Raw genomic sequence first — 26,380 nt, forward strand, 5'->3', positions numbered from 1 at the left:
TCCTAAGGATACTATTCATGCCTCGCAGATGATTACACTGGGCAGCAGCAGAGAGATGGAAGTGATGGGGTTGTTCAACGGCAGATATACCAATATATATCCTCATACCGCTGCCGGAAATAAGCAGGGCATTAAGTAATGAATGTAATTTATAGCTGTTGCAAAATCAAATGGGAGGACAAAAGAAGTTCCATCCAGCCTAGATATCCTTTGAGCCTTTCTACAGATGGACATTTGCCATGTTAAGCTGGTCCTAGGGAATTAAGCGCACCAACCTAAGTACACCATGCAGATATCAGCAAGAAAATGATATAAACCTCCGGAGCGAATATCAGCTGCAAGTGCTTAAGACAATGAACCAAATACAAATAGTCCAACAATGCCTTAGAGGCAACTCATTACAACAAATTTTTGCATCAACCTAAGCTGAAACCCATTCTTTATCAGTCCACCAACTTTAATGGATCAAACCACTATATTGGTTCAACAACAAAATCAGACAAAAATAAAAAAAGCAGCAATCCATGAAAAGGCAAAATCTTAAAATCCAAAATAGATATACAAGAATGGGAAAATGGGGGAAAGAGAAAAAAAGTACCATCTTGTTTGCTGTAAACATTTTTCCCATTTTACTGTTCGGATTGACAAAGCATGCGAAAAACACAGGAAACCACAAGGAACAAAAAAAACCCTTTAACGTAGTTCGGTGGGAGACCACCTACATCCACGATTCTCACAGCTCTCAATCCCAACTGTGAGTTGCCCACTATATTTTATATTCATTTATAAGATAGTGGAGACCTCTTCTCTACATTTTCGTAAGAGTCTCCTAAATTTATGGTAGCATTAGAAAAATTGTTGACAATAGGATTTTAGGATTATTGCCTTTATGTGGATTCCTTCTGGTGGATCTTCTTTCTTATCTTGAGCCGCACAGATAAGCTTGCCATACGAGTCATTTGGTGAAACAGCATGTCTATCTCTAACATCCCCCCGCAAACTGAACGGGTAGGGAGAGACGTGGAGTTTGTAACAAAGAAGATCAAACTGAGTCGTAGGCAGCGGTTTAGTGAAGATGTCAGCAAGCTGGTATTGGGAAGGAATATGCCTGACAACAAGTTGATTTTTGGCACACGATCACGTACGAAATGTACATCAATTTTAACATGCTTACTCTGTTGGTGAAACACAGGATGTGCAGCTATATAGGTTGCGCTAACATTATCACACCAGAGAACAGGAGAGGCTTGATGAATGCCAAGTTCTTTCAGTAAAAATTCGACCCAAATGAGCTCTGCAATAGTGTTAGTTATATTCCTTCAGAACTGGAGCGAGCAACTGTTTGCTGCTTTTTAGAGCTCCATGAGACAATATTTGGACCAAGAAAAACTGCATAACTCCCTTGTGGATTTGCGATCATGGCATCCGGCTTAATCCACATCTGAAAAGTTAGGGAGAGTGAGGCTAGAGCTTTATTGAATAAGAATGTTGTATTGAATGGTGTGCTTTACGTAGTGAAGAATTCTCTTGACAGTGTCAGTGGTGGGTCGATGCATAAATTGGCAAGCCTTATTGACAACCTACTCCAGGTCTGGATGGGTAAGTGTTAGATATTGTAGTGCTCCAACCATGCTGGAGTATCGTGTTGGATTATGATAAGTAGACCCAGTGCAGAAAGAGATGGAGTGAAGGGTAAGGGTGTGCGAACAGGTTTACCTCCAACCATATTTACGAGATGAAGGAGAGAGATGTCGACCAATGAAAGTCCAAACAAGTTTCAGACCAAGAAAAAAATTCAAAGAGCCACGATTTTTTATTACAAAAGTACTACCAAGAGTATGAACCAGACTATTGATGTACCAAGAAGAAGTGTCAATCACCAAGATGTCATCTACATAAATGAGAAGGAAAGCAAGCAAGGATCTTTTCTTGAGAATGAAAAGTGAAGTGTCTGTGTGAGAACCAACAAAACCCAAGTCAACAAGAACGTTGCTAAGCCATTGGAACCATGCTTTAGGGGCATGCTTGAGGCCACATAGAGCTTTATGTAGACGACAAACATAAGTAGGGTGAGCGGGGTCCTCAAAACCCTGAGGTTGTTTCATGTAAACCACTTAATATAAATCATCATATACAAGAAGGCATTTTGTACATCAAGCTGTTTAACAAGCCATTGATAACGAACCACAATAGTGAGAATAACATGAATGGTAGTTAGCTTAATGACAAGACTAAATGTTTCAAAATAATTCACAGCCTTCTCTTGATCGTACCCATTCACCACAAGACGGGCCTTATGCTGTTCAAGAGACCCATTAGCTCACCTTTTAACTTTAAACACCCATTTGGACCCAACCATATTTTGATTAGAGTTATGGAGTTCTAGAGTCCAAGTGTTGCTTTGCAAAAAGGCTTGGTATTTTTTAACCATAGCATCCTGCCAGTGGAGGTGTGGATAAGCTTGACTAAAAGTTTTGGGCTCAAGATCTTGAGTAAACTGAGTGAGTAGGAAAATCAACAATGGATAAAGAGTAGAGATAAAAACTTTAGGAATATGGGTTCCATCCTGAGACTGGGTAACCATAGAATGGATAGTATGATCATTTCTACTTATTGCGGATCCACGTACTTTAGTATCCCAGGATGAAGATGACACCTCTGGTCGCTCTACTTCATGCAGATAAAAGTGGTCTCTTTCTAGAAGAACTAGCTCCAAGTGTGAGGATCTGGATCTCGTGAGCCTCTAGCTTCTCCTGATATAATGCCATCGAAACCTTTGTCTAAGCATGTAGCTCCTCAGTTAATGCCAGCTCCTTCAAGAGAGATCATGACTTTTCGTGATACTCCCTATATATGCTTCCCTTTCTGCAAGAAAGATTTTCAAAAGAGTGTCGACATCTTCAAAAGAAAATATGAGTTTTGTCAAAATTTTCTATACATAAATAAAGTAGGACTATAAGCATGAACAAGGTATGATTTTTAATATCACTATCCTAAAATGCTAAAGACCTACATTTCAATATAAATGACAAAAACAAAGAGTGAAAAAGGAAAAAGAAGGTACCTCAAAGGCTAAGTCAGCTCAAAGTTATACCAGGTCCACCTAGGCAATCACCTGACAAAGGTTGTGTTTCATGGTCTTTGAGACTTCTCTAGAGAAACTCTCAGTCATGCCACAGTCGACACTAGCTCTGTGGTGGATTAAATTACGAAATCCAACTTGTGTGCAAGATTTTTTGGTGATTAAAAAATCAATGATTGACCAAATACAAAATTTTGTAATTTAAAAAAATCATATCTAAAAAAACCGATCCAAAGGCTAATTCTTATTAAATCGGCAACATTGAATCTATCTATAAACTCAGATTTGATCCAAACAACTGGCATCATGAGATTTAAGAGGGGTACGAAGATGGGGGATGACATAGGAAATGAGTGAAACCGAACAGAATTTGCACCTCCGCAACTCCTAGGCAAGGTTGGGATCAGGTGATATTAAAAATTACCACCACATATCCTGGAGGCACGTGGTGGTACCTTGACTGATCTCAAATGGTGATACAAAAATGCCCTTGAGAGGAGCCTAAAAAAACTCCATGAGGGTGGATATTGAAAAAATCACCATTAATGGTCATCTCAATTGGGCAAGAAGCTCAAATGTTGGTAGTTGTAAGAGGGTGGTGTATGTTCGCCCCCGATGATAATCCCACGTCTGTGTTCGGGGCTTTGAATGAGCACCACGTATACAAGCACATGGGGCTCGTATTCCCGTGTATGTTGACATAACTTTGCATCGGGACTCTGGTGTTGTTGCAAAGACTTAAATACCCTTTCTTTCTATTTTTCTCATAAAGTGATGGTTTGAGAAAATGACAAAAATGCCCTTCATTCAAAAAAAAAAAAAAACAATTCAAAAAAAGGACAAACATGTTCTCCATTCAGAAAGTCGAGGATGATGTTGACTCTTCAAAGTCTTCTTCTTCTTTCTCCGTTCAAAAAAAGGACAAACATGTCCTACATCCAGAAAGTCGAGGATGATGTTGACTCTTCAAAGTCTTCTTCTTCTTTCTCCGTAAAACACTGTAAAACCCTTTCTCTCTCTAGAGAAGAAATCAAGGGAGGCAAAGAGTTCTCCCTGGAGAACTCCATGAACATCAACCCTCTCACTCTCTCTCTACTTCTGTGCACATCCAACAGACGATCCTACATTGCTCCATCGCCATCTTTTTCTTCTTCCTTCTCTGTAAAACATTGTAAAACCCTCTCTCTCTCTCTCTCTAGAGAAGAAATCAAGAGAGGTAAAGAGTTCCTCCTGGAGAAGGCCATGAACATCAACCCTCTCACTCTCTCTCCCTTCTCTATCTACTTATGTGCCTGATTTAGAGATTTTGCCCTTACAGGAGGGGGGTCCGGGGGCTCCCCCCAAGCGCGGATCCCGCTGCGCGGTCAGGGAGCGGGGGTCCAGGGGGGGCCGCCCCTGGCGGGGGGCTCGGAGGGCAGCGCCCTCAGGACCAAATTTTTTTGGGGCCTTCCAACAACGATTTGTAGTATTATCGGGCTTTCCTACAACAATTTGTAGTATTTTCGGGTGATTTGCAGAAGACACTACAAATCGCTATAGCGATTTGCGGAAGACACTACAAATCGCAAATCGCTATAGCGATTTGTAGTGTCTTCCGTAAATCATTATAGCGATTTGTAGATTCTTCCGCAAATCGCTATAGCGATTTGTAGTGTCTTCCGCAAATCGCTATAGCGTTTTGTAGATTCTTCCGCAAATCGATATAGCAATTTGTAGTGTCTTCCGCAAATCACTATAGCGATTTGTAGTGTTATTCAGTAAGCAAATCGCTACCCAAATTAAGATAAACTTTTCAGGGTCATATCTCCCTAACCGGAGATCATATTACAAATCCGTAAAAAGTGGTGTCTTCGTTATTGAGTCTAGTTTATTTCTGTAAATTTTCAGTGATTTCTATTGTCATTTCATTCCTCATTTTAACTAAAAACCAGACCCATATTATTTTGTGTTATTTGAGTTGCACAACACCATTCTCGCTTGACATCCATATCTTGATTCTGGCATGCTCCTTGTTGGATTTTCCGTTGATTTCTTTCAATCTTGCTTGGAACAAAAATATGTCTTTCTCACCACGATACCCTGTGCATTTTTTGACCACGACACCCGGGACCCGTGCCGGGGGGAGCCCTTGGACCCCCCTCCTGTAAGGGCAAAAACTCTAAATCAGGCTCCACAACGAATCAAGTTGAACGATGCTACCCACGCTGGGAGGAGCCCCCAAACCCTTCTCCTGTAAGGGCAAAAACTCTGAATCAGGCTCCACAACGAATCAAGTTGAACGATGCTATCCACGTTGGGAGGAGCCCCCAAACCCTCTTCCTATAAGGGTAAAAACTCTGAATCAGACTCCACAACTCATCAAGTTGAATGATGCTACCCACGCTGGGAGGAGCCCTCAGACCCCCCTTCTGTAAGGGTAAAAACTCTGAATCAGACTCCACAACTGTTCAAGTTGAATGATGCTACCCACACTGGGAGGAGCCCTCAGACCTCCCTTTTCTGTAAGGGTAAAAACTTTGAATCAGATTTCATAACTCTTCAAGTTGAATGATGCTACCCACGTTAGGAGGAGCCCCCAGACCCCTCTCCTGTAAGGGTAAAAACTCTAAATCAGGATCTACAACTCATTTAGTTGAATGATGCTACCCACGCTGGGATGAGCCCCCAAACCCTCCTCCTGTAAGGGTAAAAACTCTGAATCAGGCTCCACAACAGTCAATGTGCAGGTCAGCCGGTGCTTGATGGAGCAATGTAAGATCTTCTGTTGGATGTGCATAGAAGCAAAAAGAGAAGGGAGAGAGAGAGAGTGAGAGGGTTGATGTTCATGGCCTCCTCCAGTGGAGATTTCTTTCTCAGATAATCCTGCAATGCAGAAACTGGGTCATAAATAATCATCTTTGGGGCACTTAAGTCTTTACAACCACTCCTTTTCAAGAATCGTCATTTTTTTTGCACCAATGGAGGAGAGGGTACTTAAGTCTTTGCAATCGCATCAAACTCCAATGCTAATTAATGCTGACAAACATGGGGATACGAGACGCACATGCTTACATACGTGGTGCTCTTTGGGACCCCGAACATGAGATGTAGCTAACTGCCCTGTTGGGGGGGGGGGGACATATAACATGCTTAGGTAGTTGCTTGTTGTCAACGTGTTACCCGGGGGATCTCATATCTGGTTCCACTAGGGTGGTGGGGGAACCGAGAAGGTTTTGAGCTGGTAGGTCCCAGAGATATATCCATGATTACATAGGCAAAAAGGGTAAACTTTGAAAGCTAAACCCACTTTTGCCCTTCACCAAGATAAAAAAAAGGATATCATCAACAAAAACTTGAAAAAGCTTCCATCACTGCAAGAGTAAAATGAGGAGGAAGAAGAATACCAACCCCAATTAAGTTGTGTTATGGCGAACAGGATGGGGGAGGTGTGCATAAACAACGTCGTTATCGACGATGAGCTGTGAGGCATACTTGGGAAGCTATAGAGCAGAACAGGAACAACTACTCCCTCGTCTGCAAGAGGTGGCTCTCCCAGCAGAGCGCCGAGAGGAAGAAGCTCAGCGTGAGGGCAAACCCGCTGATGCTGAGGAAGATGGCCGCCAGGTTCCCCAGACTCCTCCAACTCAACATGTCGTAGTCGGTGTCGAGATCGTTCTTCCCAGACGTCATCGTCGATGACCTTGCTGTCATTGCTCAGGGGTTCATGCGCTTGTAAATCCTCATCTTGTCGAATTGTAAAAGTATGACGATTTCCTTTTCACTTTCTCTCTTTTTTCTTTTGTTCAGAAAAAATCCTGCTTTCATTATTTTTTTTCCAGATGGGTGATGTTTTATTGATGTGTGCGTAATCAATATTTACTGCTCTCTTTCGAGTTTGAATAAATTCTGCCAATTTGATTGGTTTAGAGAGTTGAAATAATTAAACTCACACAAAACTTTTAAATTTGTGGGCGAAGGTCAAGAACAAAATGATGGTATGCAGTTATGTGAATTTATTGCTGAAGATGCATGGAAGAATTGTGTAAATTGAAGACAGAAAAATGATTCAAGCAGAAGACTAAGAAACACTAGACTTCGGCACTGAGGATCAATCTATAACAGTAGTAAGAAGTGACGGTTTGAACATATACCTTTTAGAATTTAGCTGTGGAAAATTTGGACCTCATTAAAGTATTATTATCACAGCAAAACTGGAATTAACCAGAAATTTGAGTGAAGATTTTTCAAAAATTGTACAAACGATCGTGCTGAGCTGATGGAGGAGGCCTAACAATTATGAAGGGAAGTGAGAAACAGAATAACTCAAGTACTATGACAAACCAAAGAAAGTGGACATACAAGAACCAAATTACCATGCCCTCATGCAGACACATACACACATAAATGAAAAAGCGAGAAAATCATGAGAGCGAGAAAAATGGGGCAAACAAATGTCATAAAATGATTTAGAGGAGAAATTCAGCAAAAATGAGCCAAAAGTGTCCCATCATTAATGGCCCAAAAATAAAGGAGGGCTTAAATATGTATGCTACCATTCCCCTCCTTCAATTGCCCAAAAAATCAGTGTTAGAGATAGACATGCTCTAGTCTTAACGGTTTCACCAAATGACTCATATGGCAAATTTATTTATGCGGCTCAAGATAAGAAAGAGGATCCACCAGATACGGAAAGCAAGAATCCACAAAAAAACAATAATCCTGAAAATCCTATTATCAACAGATTTTCTAATGTTACCATGATTTTAGAAGATTCTTACGGAAATGTAGAGAAGAGGTCTCCTTTATCTTGTAAATGAATATAAAATATAGTGGATAACTCACGGTTGGGTTTGAGAGCTGTGAGAATCGTGGATGTAGGTGGTCTCCCACCGAACCACGTTAAAAGCGTTTTTTTTTTCTTGTGGTTTCCTGTGGGTCATGGTATCAGAGTCTGCAACCATCGATCGACGTGATCACTCTCAGTTAACCTGTCTCAGCACCCGATAGCGCCTGCGACAGGACGTTGCTGTGTTGGTGTTGTTGATAATCCAGTTCAACGTCTTTTGCTATTTTGCACCTTTCTTTCCATCAGCTGCATTACCATGGCTGGATCAAGGATAGTTACATCTTCCTCATCGACACAGATAAGTGCTCTGCAGCTTGTTTTACCTGCTCCTACGAGTCTGCAATATTTTTTGTCGATAAAACTTACCATAAAAAAAAAAATTGTTGTGGGAGTCGCAGTTTACTCCTTTGCTGTTTTCTTATGACCTGGATGATTACATTGATGGCACCAAGAAATGCCCACCAAAATTTATTTTGTCAAGCGATGGAAAATCTGAAAACATCAACCCTGATTAATTAACGTGGATGAAGAGTGATCAGCTATTGCTCAACTGGATCATCTCGTCTTTGAATCTGTGCATGCTCATGTCATTGGCCTTAAATCTTCATATGAAGTTTGGAATACTCTAAACAAATGTGGGTGTTACACAATCTAGATTGAAGGACATTCACTTAAAGGAACAACTGATGACCCTTAAGAAAGTACTAAATATGTTGATGAGTACCTTCAAAAAGCAAAAATGCTTGGATATCAACTTGCTATTGTAGGATGACCTGTGAGTGACGATGATATGATTATGCATGCCCTCAGAGGTCTTCCATCTGATTATGCTACCTTCAAAACGTCCCTTAGAGTGCGTAACGACACTCTTACATTGGAACAACTTTACGACATGCTATTAACGCAAGAGTCTCAATTGATTGATGATGAACATGAAGAAATCAGACTCAGTAATAATAGTCCGACAACAAATTTTACTCAACATCAACCATATGACAGAAATCAATGGAACAATAAAAATTTGGGACAGCAAAGAGGAAGAGGCAGGTATAGGGGCAAATCTTTGGGGCATTCAGATCAGCCTGATCGAGGAAGAATCGTTTGTCAATACTGTGACAAACCTGGACACTCTGCATGACAATGTTTTCAAATCTCCAATAACATGCCCAGGAAACTGAGCAGTCCAAGAAACTCTCCTCCACATGCTTACAATGTCTCTACTCATGGTATGGATGAAGGAAATTGGTACCCAGATTCGGGAGCATCACATCATCTCGCACATGATCTGAACTCTATTCATTCCCCATATGAAGGGAAAGACTTTGTTAAAATATGTGATGGATCAGGTTTGCGCATTCATAACACTGGCACATCTGAATTTTATGTTGATGATGTTAGATTTGCTCTTAAAGATATTTTGCATGTTCCACACATTACTCAAAACCTTATTTCAATAAACAAATTTACCCGATCAGGTGTTCGGGAAAGAATTTCTTTGAGGGACGACCAATAATGGTCTATATCAAGTGAAGCTAGTAGGAACCTCAAATAAGCAAAGGTGTGCTGGAAGAAATAAAGAAATTATTTTAGGTGAAAGATCTACACTTGGCAAATGGCACCAGAGACTTGGTCATCCTGCTTTGTGAGTTGTTCATCAAATAGTTTAGTGTTTTGAACTTCCTTCTTATTTCAGTTTCAGTTCTCATACATGTGATGCTTGTCAGAAAGGCAAAAGTCATGCATTATCTTTTACTTCTTTATTGCATAAAGTTACTGAACCATTAGAGTTGATTTATTCTGATGTGTGGGGACCTGCTCCTGTTATTAGCGTGGATCATTAATAATATTATATTCACTTTGTTGATGCAGTTTCACTATTTACATGGATATATATGATATCTTATAAGTTTGAATTGTTGAAAATGTTTTTAACAAAAAAATAAAAAATTTGCAATTAGATGGAGGAGGGGGAATATCAAGCTCTTGATCCTTTTTTAAGGCTTATGGTATTAGACATAGTGTCCTGTCTTCATACCGATGAACAGAATGGTACTGTTGAACGCAAATACCATATTGTTGATACAGGTCTCTGCTTGAAGTGTCAGGCTGAAATTGTGAAAAAATACTAGACCTATGCTTTTAACACTATGGTTTATCTAATAAATAGAGTTATGTTACTAGAAAAAAATCTCTTTTTGAAGTTTTATTCAAGGAAAAACCATATTATAATTTTCTCAAGGTTTTAGGATGCTATTGTTATCCGTGCCTCAGACCATATCATCAGGACAAGTTGGACTGCAAATATGGACATGTGTTGCAGGGTTACAACAATGTTCATCATGGTTATCAATGCTTAAATCTTAGAACCCAAAAAATTATAACGACATGTGGTCTTTGATAAATCAGTTTTTTCTTTCAAGTCCAAAGGCAATTTTGAAACTTTGGCCAAGGCTGCTCCTATGCCTATCATACATTCAAGCCCACCTCCGGATGAACCTCTTATCCCACCCCAGTCGGTTGACATGACTGAGCCGTCTACCATGCTTACTTCCCCAGCGTTGTCTATGGTCTCGCCCCCTACGGCTCCAACTTCTCCCAGTTGTCCTTCGTCTGTACCAGCGTCATCTGACCCTCCAGCGTCCTCTGCATTACCGTTAGCTCCTTCCAGCAACCCTCCACTTTTGCCTATGTGGGTCATGCCTCCGCCACCACCTCCATTGGAATCACGAGTCTGAGGGAGCCAGAGATAGTTAGGGGATAACTCAATTTTTCTTTTGCTTTCAGAGGGAGCCAGAGACAGTTAGGGGATGACTCAATTTTTCTTTTGCTTTCTCTCTTGTACAAAACTTAATGAATGTAGATGAAACTTTTCTTTGATATGCTATTGCTATGCTCTTTTTTTCTTGTGCATGAATGGATGAATGTTTGTGTATGTGTGTGTGAATGTGAATGATATGAATGAAATATTTAGTGTGACATCGAGCACGGGAAAGACTAATGACACTTTCCTAAGACGTGATCAGGTGATCCTTTTCCTGCAAACTCAATCTTATATCAGAAAAACACTCATATTTTTCAAAGCTTTTGCAAATCTGTGCTTTGTGTGCACTTTTGTGCCTCTAATTGTCTTGATCAAATATCTCTAATTTGATTTAGATTTCAAATTTGGCTACTTTGTCTTTCTTCCTTTCTTCAAAGTTTCCTAAATATAAAGAAGTGGCTTGGCATTTACCACTACCCTCCTTATTGGATCTTGACCAAGATTGAAAGATAACTAGTCATGAGGATTTACTGCTATTTAACGTAGATACGAGTGGCATATCTCCATAATGCTACTAACATGATGCCGCTAAATCCTGTATTTTTTGTAGTGAACCCCAATGATATCTTTGACACTGGCAGAACTAGAACTATACCACAAATGTAATTGATATTTTGAAAATACTGTGATCTGGTCGCAACATTTGCAGAGGTCGATATAGTTTAGAAAAAAACGTGATATTTACAAAATACCAGCAGTTTTGAGAATATCACACTTTTTTCATCCTAGTTCAATATTTTCTATAATGTTCATATTTGTAAATGCATTTTTGTGTATATTTCATTTATATATATTTTTAATATATGCTGATATTATCTAGATATTTCTACCAAGAAAAAACAGACTTTTCCATGCTGGGATTTTCTCGTGAATGAGACTTATGACATTGCATGAGAGAGAGAGAGAGAAGTACTGAACTGCAAATCAAACGAAGTGCACTTTCTTAGTGCCACTGAAGTCCAATCCAGTGTATTGATGTTCATGCCTCAAAAAAACGGCTGTAAGCAGTTCTAGTGAACGCTGGTTAGATCTTTCTCTCTGTAAATGTATCCCTGCATGCGTAAATCTGACTTCTGTGCTTTGGATAGATTTTCTAAAGATTGCATTTTATTTGTGAAAAGTGAAAGATAAAAATTTCATTTTATATATGGAAAAGTTGAGACAAAAATTTCTGGTGATAACTAAAGTTGTACTTAAGAAAAAATTTACTCTGTCTGTGTTCCTGACCTAAAGGGGGAATTCTTGGGCAAGAATCTTTTCAGAATGTTTGAAAGATAAGAATTGAAGAATCTTTTCTATCTGAAGGAACAAGAATTTAAGATGAGTAATCAATCAATCAACCCTATAGTTTATACCCCTTTTTGAATCAGATTCGTAGTTTTCCTAACGCATGGCATCTTAGGAGATGCTTGGATGTACCCACTTATCTCGAAAAGTATGATAATCTCAGAAATTGAGTAGTGGAGGACTGCAACCCATTGCTGCCAACTTATCTTTAACTTTTTTTTTGGATAAAGCGGTACAATTTCCATGGATTTTGAACATCCCCACTTAGTGGTAGTTCTTTATTCCTTGTTTTTCTTTTATTAGGCATTTACTGGACGACTTGTCCGACTCTGAACAGAGGAGATGGCGCAGGGAATCATTATCCAACTTGGGAACCCAACCTAGGGGCTCTGCTTGTCTGGCATGAACAGTTACTGCACGTCACCTTTGTGTTGAGAGGTTGCAAGTTCCAATCCCAATGATATGGTTGTATGGTAGGGTGTTTGCCTAACCCCAGCTTTCATGTGCTTAAAAAAAAAACTAGTTAAATATAAAGGAGTGGGACAAAGATGAATCTAATCCACTGATAACTTGTATATATGATGTTGGAAACTATACTTAAACGTACCAACGGGGGGGGTCTGCTTGTATGGTAGGAGCAGCTAGTGCACGTCATCTTGTGTTGGGAGGTTGCAAGTTCAAATCTGCCTAACCCAGCTTGCCCTTTCAAAAAAAAGAAAACTATATTTAATCATACGAATGCCCCCATATGAGAGATATACACCACAGAAGGGTGAAAAATCAGTGGGTAATGAATACACCCAAACCACAACGCAACCCTTACTACAACCTGTACCCATAGTGACAAACGTTTTTATAGGCAATTTTTTGGTTTTCAAAAATTTGCGAGAAATTGAAAAAATTCCATAAATCTCGCATTTTTTTCGGCAAAATCTCGGCAATAAAAAATAAATTAAAAAAAAATATAAAAATTATTTTTATAAGAAAATATTAATAAAAATTAATTAAAAATAAATCGTTTGTCACCGATTCGGCTGCATCGGCCGACACGATACTATCATTCTGTATGCTAAAAATAAATAAATAAAAATATCACGTATCAATAATAACATGACACGTGTTAAAACTATTAAAATAATATTAAAAATAAATTTTTAGTATTTTTTGCATTTATTAAAAATAACCGATTCACCTGTGAATCGTATCGTTTTTCTGCAGATACGATTCGTATCGACAGATACAGTCCGACCGATACTGATAACATTAGAGACCCTCTGTGAGGAGGAAAAGAGGGCCTAAAAAATAAGGTGGAGGAAAAAGAAAGGTAGCGAAAGAGAGAAGAGGCATAGGAGAGAGAGAGAGGATGGGGACGACGACAGCATCGGCATGGGCGAAGGCAGGGGCGTGGGCGCTCGAGGCTGAAGAGAGCGAGGCGCTCGAGCGGATGCATCAGGAGCGGGGCCAGGAAGAAGAGGAGGGCCTGAACGACGCGGCGCTCTCCGAGTTCCCCTCGCTCTCCATCGCCGCCAAGTCCAAGCCCTCCCGCAAGAAGAAGTCGCAGCCCATCTCGCTCTCTGAGTTCACCACCGGCAAGGTCGTCACTCACGGCGCCAAATCCCGGGCAGCCGAGCCCACGGGCCTCACCCCCAACGAGCTCATCCTCCTCCCCACCGCCCCCCGCCAACGCTCACCCGAGGATCTTGAACGCGGAAGACTCGGCGGTGGATTCCGATCCTATGGCCAGAATGGATTCGGAAACGGCGGTGGTGCTGGAGGTGACCGCAGCTGCGGCAACGGGAATGGCCGCCTCGGTGCTGGCGGTGTTGGTGCTAGAGATTTGGTTCCATCTCGCGCTGACGAGATTGATGACTGGGGCGCTGGAAAGAAGGCGTTGCCGGAGCGGCGGGAGAGGGGTTTCTTCGAATCGCAGTCGAAGGCGGACGAATTGGATAATTGGAGTTCGAATAAGAGCAGATCTGCATCCTCTGGTGGCGGATTTGGTGGCTACAGGGAGAGGGAAGGCCGTTCTCGGCCAGGGTTTGAGATGTTTGGCGGAGCCGCTGGTTCCGATTCTTGGGGAAGGAAGGGGGAAGATGCCAACGGTTCGGGTTCGGGTTCGGGCTCTGCTGGGCGGCCACGGCTTGTCCTGCAGCCGAGGACGTTGCCGTTGAATGGGAAGGAGGACCTGCAGGTTCAGAGCTCGGGGTTGCAAAGGACGAAAGGCTCGAACCCGTTCGGGGAGGCAAGGCCAAGGGAGAACGTCTTGGCGGAGAAGGGGCAGAACTGGAAGAAGATCGACGAGAAGCTTGAGTCGGTGAAAATTGAGGACGTGGATTCAGCTCCGCAGCGGTTGGAGCGGAGCGAGGGCTCGTTTGGGAGGAAAGATTTCGGGAATGGTAGGGCGAGTTCTCATGACGATCGGTACGGAACGAGTTGGAGGAAGCCTGAGTCAACCGATGGCCCTGGGAGGTGAGCTTTTAATGATTCAATCTCATTTAGATTTCCATATTTTGGTTGAATGGAGATCTATGATTGAAGTAAATGTCAAACTTATATTTGTTTCATTGTGACCGAATTTCTCTTTTTCTGGATGTAACTACAACAACAACAACAACAACAACAACTACGCCTTCATCCCAAAACAATTGGGGTCAGCGATATGAACCAAAAAAGAAATTCATTTTGGGTCTTCCACATGAATCCTTTTCCTCCAATCATTTCTATCCAACGCCATGTCCTCGGTGAGGTTCAAAGCATTCATATCCTTTCCTATCATCTCCATCCAAGTCTTCCTAGGCCTACCCCGACCTCTTTTAACTAATATATTTTCCCATTTCTCCAACCTTCTAACTGGAGCATCATTAGGCCTTCGCCGAATATGACCAAACCACCGTAAACGATTCTCTCGCATCTTATTTTCAATGGGTGCAACACCTACCTTCTTACGTATCTCTTCGTTCCGAATCTTATCTTTTATTGTATTTCCACACATCCATCTAAGCATCCGCATCTCAGCTACACTCATTTTTTGAATATGATGTCTCTTGGCAGCCCAACATTCCGTACCATAAAGTAAAGCGGGTCTAATAGTCGTCCTATAAAACTTTCCCTTCAACCGCAATGGCATTCTACGATCGCACAGCACTCCAGTAGCACTTTTCCATTTCATCCACCCAACCTTTATCCTATGATTTACATCTCCATCAATTTCTCCATACTTTTGAATGATGGATCCCAAATATTTGAAATAATCATTCACCGGTATATCTTGCTCACCAAGCTTCACTACACTCCCATCACTACTTCGTTGCTTACTAAACCGACATTCCATATATTCAGTCTTACTCTTACTCAACTTAAAACCTCTAGCTTCCAATGTCTGCCTCCATAATTCTAACTTAGCATTAACCCCAGCTCTAGACTCATCAATCAAAACAATATCATCAGCAAACAACATACACCACGGTACATTTTCTTGAATTGATCTCGTAAGCTCATCCATCACTATCGCAAATAGGAAAGGGCTTAAAGCAGATCCTTGATGTAACCCAACCGTTATCGGAAAATTGGTTGTCACCCCTCCACAAGTGCGGACATTGGTTACTACTCCTTCATACATATCTTTAATTATACTAATGTACTTGAGAGAAACACCTTTCTTCATCATTGTCCACCAGAGAACGTCCCTAGGTACTCTATCGTATGCCTTCTCTAAATCAATAAAAACCATATGCAAATCTTTGTTCCTTTCTCTATATCTTTCAATAAGTTGTCTAAGAAGATGTATAGCTTCCATAGTTGATCTTCCAGGCATAAAACCAAATTGATTCTCCGATATCATGACAACCTTCCTCAACCTAGACTCAATCACCCTCTCCCAAAGTTTCATAGTATGACTCATGAGTTTTATACCACGATAGTTTGTGCAATCTTGTATATCACCCTTATTCTTATATAAAGGCACCAAAGTACTCTTTCTCCACTCATTAGGCATCTTATTTGTTCGCCAAATCAAGTTAAAAAGATTTGTCAACCATTCTAAACCTTTCTCTCCCAAGCATTTCCAAGCCTCGATAGGTATACCATCTGGGCCAACTGCCCTTCTTGATTTCATTTTCTTCAAAGCCTCTGCAATTTCTTTCTTTTGAATCTTGCGCATGAAGTCACGATTTATCTCATGAAAAGGAATGGAGAAGTCTCCAAGATCTTGAGCATGACTATCATTAAATAGCTTATCAAAATAATCTTTCCATCTCTCCTTAATCTCCTCATCTTTGACTAAAACCCTTTGCGTTTCATCTTTGATACATCTAACCATACCCAAATCCTTCGATTTCCTATCTCTCATCTTTGCAAGCCTATAAATATCCTTCTCGCCTTCTTTGGTATCCAACTTGTCATAAACCTCCTTATATACCTTAGCCCTCGCGTTTCGAACAACTTTTTTAGCTTCCTTCTTTGCTATCATATACTTCTCCAAATTCTCATTATCACGACTCTTACTTAGATTTCTATAACACTCTCTTTTAACCTTAATAGCTAATTTGACATCCTCGTTCCACCATGATGTATCCTTACCTAGTGGTGCACCGCCTTTAGACTCACCCAATACCTCCTTAGCTACTTTTCTCATACCACCCGCTATCTTATTCCTACTTTCCAGAAAACATTTAGTTGTAGATGTAAGACGCACATCTGATTTATTCTGACTAAATACGTAAGCAACTAGGCGCAAAGGGTTAATCAGATCTATACATTGTTTTTGTTGTATATGATTTTCTGTGAATGATTGGTGCTTCTTGTTTTGAATGAATTGTTGGTCTATTTTCTCTGCTGTTGGAGAAATCTGCATTGGCTGATGTTCCATTCTTTGTTATAATAACCGGATGCCAACATAACAGAAAAAAAGGACAGTAAAAATCTTGGGGAAATTATTCTGATAAAGGTACAAGCTGTTATGTTCCAACTAAAATCGGTTTATTAGTGCCAGTTTAGCTCATGAGAAGCCACCCAAATTTCATCCCCTGTTGATTCATCATCAATCCTTTGCTGATTCATCATCATCAACGTGAGGACATATTGATTTTGTTGCGGTGTTGAGTATCATCCATCTTGGTGATAGGAAGTCGATGAGACGGTGTAACCAAATTTTTGTTCACTTGAGTAGATTTGATACCTAAACGTCCATTGCTTTTTTATGGCAACTGGAATTGGAGAATAGATTTCTTACTAATGTTCAACTTGATTAATCTTAATATTGCTTTTACAAGTTTTTCTTTATGTTTTTATTTTCCTTTTTTATGTTAACAAAGCCTGGAATTAGGAGGATGAAAGCCAACATGGAAACTGCATTAGCTCATTATATTTATCCTAAATGAAAATAGTGTTTAGAGTGAAGTTCGGTACAAACTTGATCCTTGGTTTGGTGGATCTTGATGATCAGAAGAAGTGAAATCCACCTAACGAGATAACTTGGATGGCCTTCTACTACGTTTATTATGCTTTGCTGTATTGTACGGCTGAAGAAAGTGCTATTCTTATGAATGTATTTAATGTTTTGCATCATTGTACATGAGAATATGGTTTAAGCTTTAAGAGATGTCTATTTTGTTTAGCGAATGCATTGTGTTGGGATAATATAGATAAAAAATGTTATTCAAAAATCACATCTTTAAGTTATTACATGTTTAGGTATGTCATCTGAAATTATGTCGATCTTTGCATGTGAGAAGTGTGCTAGGGTCTTCACACTAGTTGAGAGAAACTCATTTTCTTGATAGTTCTTTGGAAGAATGTGTGGGGGTTATTTCAAATTGTGGATATTCTGCAAATGGTTATGATTACAAGGAAACAGCAACTGTAGTAGTATTAGCATCATTGTTGAGGGATAGTATGCAATAGTTATGATAATAGATTCTCCAGCCAAATAATGGAGCATCTTCATGAAGATGTTCTGATCATTAGAAGGTCATTCATATCATTGGTTCATACCTCAAGTGTGCCACCATCAACCATAGGCGACCCCATTCATGGGAATTTTGCGACAGTATACCGTTTGGGGTGAAACTTAGGTGTCATCCACAAACAAAAATGCTGCAAGTGATGCTTTTTAAGTGCTTGCTATTAGATGGTCATGATAATAGATTTTCCAGCCAAGTAATGGAGCATCTTCATGAAGATGTTCTGATCATTAGAAGGTCATTCATATCATTGGTTCATGCATACATCATTGTTAAGGGATAGTATGCAATAGTTATGATAATAGATTTTCCAGCCAAGTAATGGAGCATCTTCATGAAGATGTTCTGATCATTAGAAGGTCATTCATATCATTGGTTCATGCCTCAAATGTACCGCCATGAACCATAGGTGCCGCAAGTGATGCTTTTGAAGTGCTTGCTATTAGAAGGTCATTCACATGATTGGAAGCATTCTGTATAGCTGATGATCTGTTGTTGATTGGGGATAATTTTCAGTGCCAAATTTTGTATGTTGACGCATGTATCACTTTGGTTTCACTCATATTATAGTTCCATTGAATCTCAATCAATGTTGTGAATGGCGTTGAGGCGTAGCAAGGTGCAAGACCTGCTCATGAAGCGAGTGTAACGCATAAGCTTCACAAAAACTATTAAAAAATTGGCCAAATAAAAAAGCAAAAATAAAAATGCATCATTTATATACTATTAATGAGTAATTGGATATTTTAATAAACAATCTTCCAAAAAATCACAATAACTAGCAAGAACCGTTCTACATATTTGTATAAAGGACAACATAATGCTATACACCACACAGTTGTACATAGTAAACACAATTAAATAATACGAATAGCATGTCGCTCGTATAAAACACAAATAAGCAACAAATCAATGAATTACTAAATCAATATAATTAATTAATTAATTAATAAGAACAAAGTAATTTTCTGATTAACAGGCCCGATTGTTCAAGAACAGGGGAAGAAGAAGATCAAAGAGAGAGAGATGAGAATACCTTCTCCTCTTTCTTTTTCTTCTTCCTCCTCCTTTGAGAGAGAGAGAGAGAGAGAGAGAAGTGCCCTAATGAGGGCCACCCCTAATTTGGGTCAAATGGGGGATTTGACTCAACATCAATGCGGCCCCATTTGACCCAATGAGGTGCACGCCTCATGGCATTTACGCGTTTTCTGTGCACCTCGAGGCACACCTTTTGCACCTTGAGACACGCTTTTAACAACATTGATCTCAATGCTGCCAAACCAATATTAATCCATAGATAGATGTTGCCAAACCAAACTTTAATCTTCTTTAATGCTTATTATCAGTAACTGGATTGAAACGTGCTTTAACTATGCCTAATTTAGAGCTGAGGAACAGATCTTGCACGAACATAGAACAACTTGGTCTCATTGAGATGATTATTCAGGTTTTCAAGTTGATGCTGAAATCTGGCTCCCTCTTGGGTGTGGCGCATCTTGCATTTATATCTTTTATTTTTTATCTTCTATACTTTCTAATGACTTCTATACAACTGTAGGATCCGAAAAGTTGATGGCGTAGAGAGAGCAGAAGGCAGTGATGGAGTGGAAGGAGCTGCAAGCAACTGAAGGGAACAGAAGCCTCTTCATTATGGTATTGATCATGATATACACAAAAAGCTTCTGCGAGGATGTAACTGTGGAATCTCTGGAGCTTATTATTAGGAGAAAAAAAATCATCGCTTGATGATTCCCTTATTCTTTTTATGTTTGGGTTTTAGTTTATCATCAGGGTTGCTGCAGGATGCAGAACCGAGTCAGTTTTGGTAGTTAGTGATTTCTACTATTTTCAGATATTTGTATGAACACAAGAATTCTCTCTTTTTTTTTTCCTTTTCTTCCCTCTGTTTTGGCTCAAATTGTTTCTCCTGGATGAAGATGACTTGTATTGGTCTGTGTTTGTTTGGGACGTGGAATGACTTATTCAAAGGGATTCAGTTGGTATTTATGGATTCATTTCCTGTTTCTGATGGATATGTTAAACGATTTGCTGGGAGCGAGTCCAGATCATTGTGGATGGTGTGAGAGTGAACGCCTCTTGCATGAAACTGGTGGCCGGCTTGAAAGTGGTTAACGAAAACTGGATTTGCCTTAATTAATGAATTATGGGGTGCTCCGTATATTTATTTGTGGCCGAATTAGTTCAAGTCATGTTTTGGGGTAGAATTAGTCATGATGACAACTGCCTCTTATCTTCTCAAAAACGTGGTAGCTGCTTTCCAAGATAGTGTATTGTTGTGCATTTGCTGGTTGGACCCTTCTCATTAAAAGAGAGAAAGGATTACATTTAGGTTGAAGAGGATTCAACCAAAAGAGAAGGGATACATCTATGGGAAACAGAGGATATAACTCCTTTCAGAAAACATGATTCAGAATCACTCGCATTTTCCAAGGCAAATGGGATTCACTTTCTCACAGCTCAACTTTTTATGTTCTGCTGCTTATACAAATCAGATTCACTTTCTCATTCAAATGAGAAAGTAAATCAGAATGATCCAACCTAGGTCTTGTTAGAATCAGGAGAGGTGCAGAAACACCTGAAAAAGTTGGCGAGTTTCTCTCTTTCCATGTAAACCACCACGCTGTAATCAGCACAGCCAGGAATGACACACAAAGCGCCAGTGGCGAGAATGTACGAGGGAAGGTGGCCCAATGATGAGATCGCAGGCAAATGACAGGTCGTGCACCTCAATGGTGAGATCTGGCCATGACGAGAAAAATAGGAATTGAAAGTGTTTGCAACCCCCAAAAAGGATGAAATGATGATTCTTCAGCGGTGGCGCACATGATACATACACCGGCTCGCCCCAGCGCTTGAGCACATTCTGTGTTACTAGTCTGTTCATCAAGCGAAGACCCTCCTTGCTAGAGGAGAAGGCCCTGGACCCCAAGGAGAGTTTCTAGGAAGAATACTCATACCCAGTGGTTTACTTGAGTGGTATAAAATGATGAAACTGAGAAGACCCGTCCTTGGCGTACATCCAAACCTCATGACCATCTTGCTGGAGGAGCAGCCTAGAGGGAAAAAGAAGCCACAGCTTCACCCATTGCTTCCAGAGAGGAGAACTAGATCACCACTCAGGGAGAATGCCAAGACCACCCCTTTTGAGAGGGAGTGTCACATCTTCCCATGAGACTAGAGCCGGTTTAGATGCCTCCCCCATGCCACGCCATAGGAATTTCCTGAGCAGTTTAATGATCGCATTTCACAACGAAAAATTACCCTTTTACAGGCCAGCATCTTATACCGCGCCAGCAATGAACCATGTTTATTGGCGCACAATAAACTCGTGTCAGTAAATAGGTACGTTATACATGTGGGACATATATTGCATCAGTATAACACCTTTACTAACGCGAAAAATAGTTGCACCAGTTGATACATATCATTTCTGGACTCGAATCCAAATCCATCGAGCATGACCCAACTGAACCCAGATTCAGACCTGAATCCTCCAACTACCCAAGATCCATCTCTTGATCAGTTGCGTAACACCCCAAAATTTTAACCCGAAAGTACTTGATTTTTTTTTATGCAAAGCTTTATCCATGACATTACTCCAACCAGACTAAGTACTAGGGGCTCAACTAGAACAAAGTTCGAGAAAGAGACAACCAAGGACAAAAGCTCTTTATAAAAAAATAACAAAAAACATTTGTTTTAGTTTTGATCAAAAAAAAAAATTTTTTTTTGGGGGGGGGGGGGTTACAGGTACGATAATTTAGCATGAGACAGCATCCAATTTTCATATTTGACTTGGGTCTAGGTCCAACTTGTAATTCAATTCCAACTCAAAAATCTGAATCTAAAACATAAAGGATACAATACAGTTTACTAAAACCATTCATCAATTAACTAAATTGTTTGTAAACAATTGTCAAAGTAATTTAACAAGTCTTTCAAATTAAGATTAATCGCATATCTAAGCATTTAGTTCTTGACACCACCCACAACATCCCGCTATCACTTCAACTTCCTACTCATTACCTGACTGTTGGTAATATAGGGGTCATACTCATCAAGTCTCAATAGAAACATGATAACATTGCATGTGTATACATAAATAAGTATACATGTGTTGATAAAAAAAATTGAGACTTATCTTTTAAATTGCAATTTTTTTTTAAAAGATGTGAGGATGTCGTTCGAACTTCGACTGTCCTTCGCGAAAGGGAAGGTAAAGTCGGAGTATGCCTTTTGATTTAGTAGCACAACTCACATAGTTAATTATTCAAATAAACAAAAGAAATGTGTAACTATCTATTCTAAACTAATAAAATTAACTTAATGATTAAAATAAATAAATAAAAAGAGAGAAAGGAGAAACAAATACACATTTTTAAGCTTTTGAGTTCTTTTCGTCCATTTGGTAGCACCTCCATAAGAAAGTGAGGTTTGTTTGCAGTTGTTCTAAAAGAACCTCTGCGCAAGTGAGGAAGATCAAAGAAATAGGTGTTAGCGATCTTGTGTTCATTCTTCTCAGTGCTATCGTTCAGACGTCTTCCTTTTTTTCTCCTTGATCATAAGGGTGTGCCCCTATTGTAGGTGTTCAGAATGGATCCAAATCATGAAACTTTTCAGGTTTAGATCTGGTCCAAATGAATTTGTGTTTCTTCTGGATAAAAGATTGGGAGGAGTCCTTCTTGGCAAAAAGTTTAGTCGGAGAGAATATTCTCTCAAAATCGTGCAAAAGTGGTTGGAGATAAGGTAAATGTGCCACATTTACTAGAACTGATTGAACAGATAAACGGGTTTGTCCGTTTGGAGATGGACAGCTAAACAGTTTTGGCCGTCCACTGGAGAAGATAAACCAAATGTTGGATTGCCTGAACGGCTAAACTGAGATAATTGTCCAGGGTCAGACTACTAAACTGAGATAGTCGCTTAGTGTCTAATGTCTAAACTAAGATAGTTGTCTAGGGTCGAACTATTAAACTGAGATAGTCGTCTAGTGTCGGATCACTAAACTCAGATAGCATCCAATGTTGAACCACTAAACTGAGACAGACGTCCAGGGTGGGACCGCTAAACTGTGATAATCATTCAGTAGATTATTTGGGTTTGCTCGTATTGTCCTCTTTGAGAACTCTAACCTACAACTTGATTCTTCCAAAGAAGTTAGTATTTTGGTCATCTTTGGAAAAATTGGGTGTCTACAGATGTCCCTCTTTGTCATTAATCGATGTGATTCGGTTTATGTCAAAGAAGTAGACACTCAACGTTTGGAATACTAGGTTGTTGGGACTGAAGTCAGTCCTACCGAATGAGGTCAGGCTAGTATCCGAAGAAAATCTAGATTATCGAGATCGTGATTGGTCTCACCGAATGAGGTGACAACTAGATTGCCAAGACCATTTTGTGGTCTTGCTGAGGGAGGTCGGTACCAGTGTCCAAAAAAAGAGTTGGATTGTCGAGACCATTATGGGTCTCATCGAGCGAGGTCGGATTAGTCCAAGGGCAACTAGATTGCCAAGACCATTTGGTGGTATTGCCGAGTGAGGTTTGTGCTAATGTAACAAACATTTTGTTTGTAATGCAGAAAGAAAATGTTAGGTATCAGGCAAGGGTAACACAAAAGAAATGTAACTCCCTTTCATGTCTTTTAGGCCTGTTTTGATTTTTTATGCTTTTAAATGATTTTTCAAAATTTTACAGAAAGCTCATGGGGATAAATATCAAGAGTCATATACCTCTTATAGGTTCATGATAGGGTGAAGATGCCCGAATAAGGTCTTAAGGCAAAGATATCCTTTCTAAGATGATCAATTGAGACTTCCTGATCCACTGAGGGGAGTCAAACATACTTCGGTCACTGAACAAAGCTTTTTGGATATTTTTCAGATTCAAAATCCCTATGGCTAGAATCTTCTGTGCGTTGTGATGCATGCGATGATATGCAATGAGACTCATGTATTTGTGATAGAGTAGGGTAGCCTAAGACAGATATGAATGATTAATCATATAAGGTCACATATTTTTGCTCTTTCTTAAAAATAATAGAACCTTCCTAACAAGTTGATTTTTGCATTTGAGATGCCTACCCTTTAGACTTTCTGTAAACACCCCAAATTTTCCACATCCATTCTCAAACAATCCTCCTCAGGCAGTGCCAACCCTGTTAGGTCAATGTAGGAGTCAAACCCCGAGTCAGTTTCAGAAAATCATCATTTTACCCATTTTTATTGGGAAAATTACCATTTTACCCCTAGGTCATCCCAGACCCCAGTCAGTCGGAGTCAACCAAGCTCATTGGTCAGTTCAGAACAGTTAAAATATCAGTCATCTCAAGCTCATCTGAGCTCACAATGAACAGACCATTTTCATTTCTGACCATTCCTGCCAAAATGGGATCATTTCTTAAAAAATGAGCTCATTTCTCACTCAAATCCAAGTCAATTGTCTCCGAGTCAGTCATTCATAGTCAGTCATACTCCCCAGAGTCTAGCTTGAGCTCACTAGGAGTTCAAGTGCTCCCTTTTCATTTCAAAACCATTTCTAAGTGTTCAAGAGCCCATTTTAGTCCATTTCAGCTCTTTTAGCTAAAATTGAGCTGAGTTCAGTCAATTGAGCTAGTGTTCAAGCTTTGATTTTAGTTCATCTCAGTATTACTGACCTTTGTTTCAGCTCAAACCCAGTTCAGGTTCGTAATTCACTTTATTCCAATGACCATTTCATACCATTTCTCTAAAAATGGCAGCTTTTCTTGAAAATTCAGTTGGAAAGGTCATTTGAGTCAGTGTTCGGTGAGTTCATTTGAGTTCTGAAACTCTAAAACCCAGCTCAATCCAGTTCATTTCAGTTGAATCCAACTCAAACTTTAATTTTCAGTGTTACTCTAGCTTGGCAGATCTCGAAAATCATTTCTTCAACCATTTTTTGCAAATTTTGTCAATTTTAACACTTTTTGAACTGGTACAAGTGTCAATCGGGGTCTAATATCCAAAATTCTTCATTCAGGGTTAGCATTTTGCATAGCATTTCATGTCATTTCTCATCATTTCATATCATTTCTCAGCATTTCATAACATTTCATCACATTTCATTCCATTTTCGAAGTCCAGAACTCCAGTTTTATAAATTTCAATCCAGATTGAGTTTTAAAAGTTTTCAGAAATCAATTTCAAACCCTGGGTTTTCAAAATTGATATTTTTACCCCCAAGATTCTAAATTTGGAAATATTTTCTCGAGAAAAACAATATGGATTTCTTTCAAAGTTAAATTTTCAAATTCTACATTGGATTTGCTTTGCAACGAGCTATTAAACTTCAAAATTCAAGCTCATTTCAAAAACTGCCAAAAATAGCTCATTTTGTTGAAAGCATTTTCTCGAGAAAAACAATATGGATTTCTTTCAAAATTACATTTTCAAATTCTACACTGGATTTGCTTCGCAACGGGGTATTGAACTTCAAAATCCGAGCTTGTTTAAAAAACTGCCAAAAATAGCTTGTTTCGTCTAGAAACTTTCTAAAAAGACTATTTTACCCCTCTAGTCTTCAAAATGAATTTCAAAATTGAAATTTGGACCCGCTCTGAGATGGCCCATTCATTTGCATTTCTATTTTATTAAAAAAAAAAAAAAGATGCTTCTTTTTTATTTGTTTATTTTTTTTTTATTGATTTTTATTTATTTTTTATTTTTATTTTTTTTAGAGAGGTGGGACCCACAAGGTGGTCGCCCAAACATCCAGCCCCTCTATTTCTCCCATTTCCTTTCTTTCTTCCTCTATTTTCTTTTTTTTTTATATTTTTTTTTTTATTTTCTTTTCTTTTCTATTCTTCTTTATTTCTTTTCTTTCTTTTTTCTTCCTTTTTCTTTCTTTCTTTCTTCCTCTTTTTTTTTTCCTCTCCAGCACACTCACGTAAACTCCTTTTCTTCCTTTCCCTCTTCTTTCTTCCCTCTTTCCTTCCCTTTTCTTCCCTTTTCCTTCTTCCCCCCTTCTTTCCTTTTCCTTCCCTTCCTTCTTTCCCCTTTCTTCCTTACTCCCCTTTTCCTCCAAAGCCATACGGCTGTAGCCTTGAATATTACACAGCATTCCTTTATTAATTAATGGTAACTTAGGGAAAGAGAACATCTTTCCTAAGTTACCAACTAAAAACAAAAAAGGGAATTCAAGTCCAGCCTATCTCTCATTCACGGCTCATCTTTTCCCCTTAACTCATGTCTCTCTCTCTCTCTCTCTCTCTCTCTCTCTCTCTCTCTCTCTCTCTCTCTCTCTCTCCCTTTCTCTTCCCCTCCTTGCTGCAACTCTTTCTTTTCCCTTACAACCATCACTCTCACACCTCTCTCCTTCAAGTCTTGTTGCTCCAGCCATCACCACTACAGGTGCTGCTCCAGCCACAC

General features: G+C 39.6%; 1 protein-coding gene across 1 annotated transcript; it reads left to right on the plus strand.

Annotated features, from left to right (window-relative positions):
• The first annotated feature begins 13,303 nt into the window (after positions 1-13,303).
• On the plus strand, positions 13,304-19,999 carry LOC149835726 (eukaryotic translation initiation factor 4B3-like). The gene is made up of 2 exons (XM_090008711.1): positions 13,304-14,484; positions 19,534-19,999. The coding sequence occupies exons 1-2, from the start codon at positions 13,379-13,381 to the stop codon at positions 19,601-19,603; spliced, it is 1,176 nt and encodes a 391-aa protein (XP_089864837.1). The 5' UTR covers positions 13,304-13,378; the 3' UTR covers positions 19,604-19,999.
• The last annotated feature ends 6,381 nt before the right edge of the window (positions 20,000-26,380 follow it).

Source organism: Nuphar pumila, chromosome 6, assembly GCF_984573655.1.
Source record: "Nuphar pumila chromosome 6, dmNupPumi1.hap1.1, whole genome shotgun sequence".
NCBI lineage: Eukaryota > Viridiplantae > Streptophyta > Magnoliopsida > Nymphaeales > Nymphaeaceae > Nuphar > Nuphar pumila.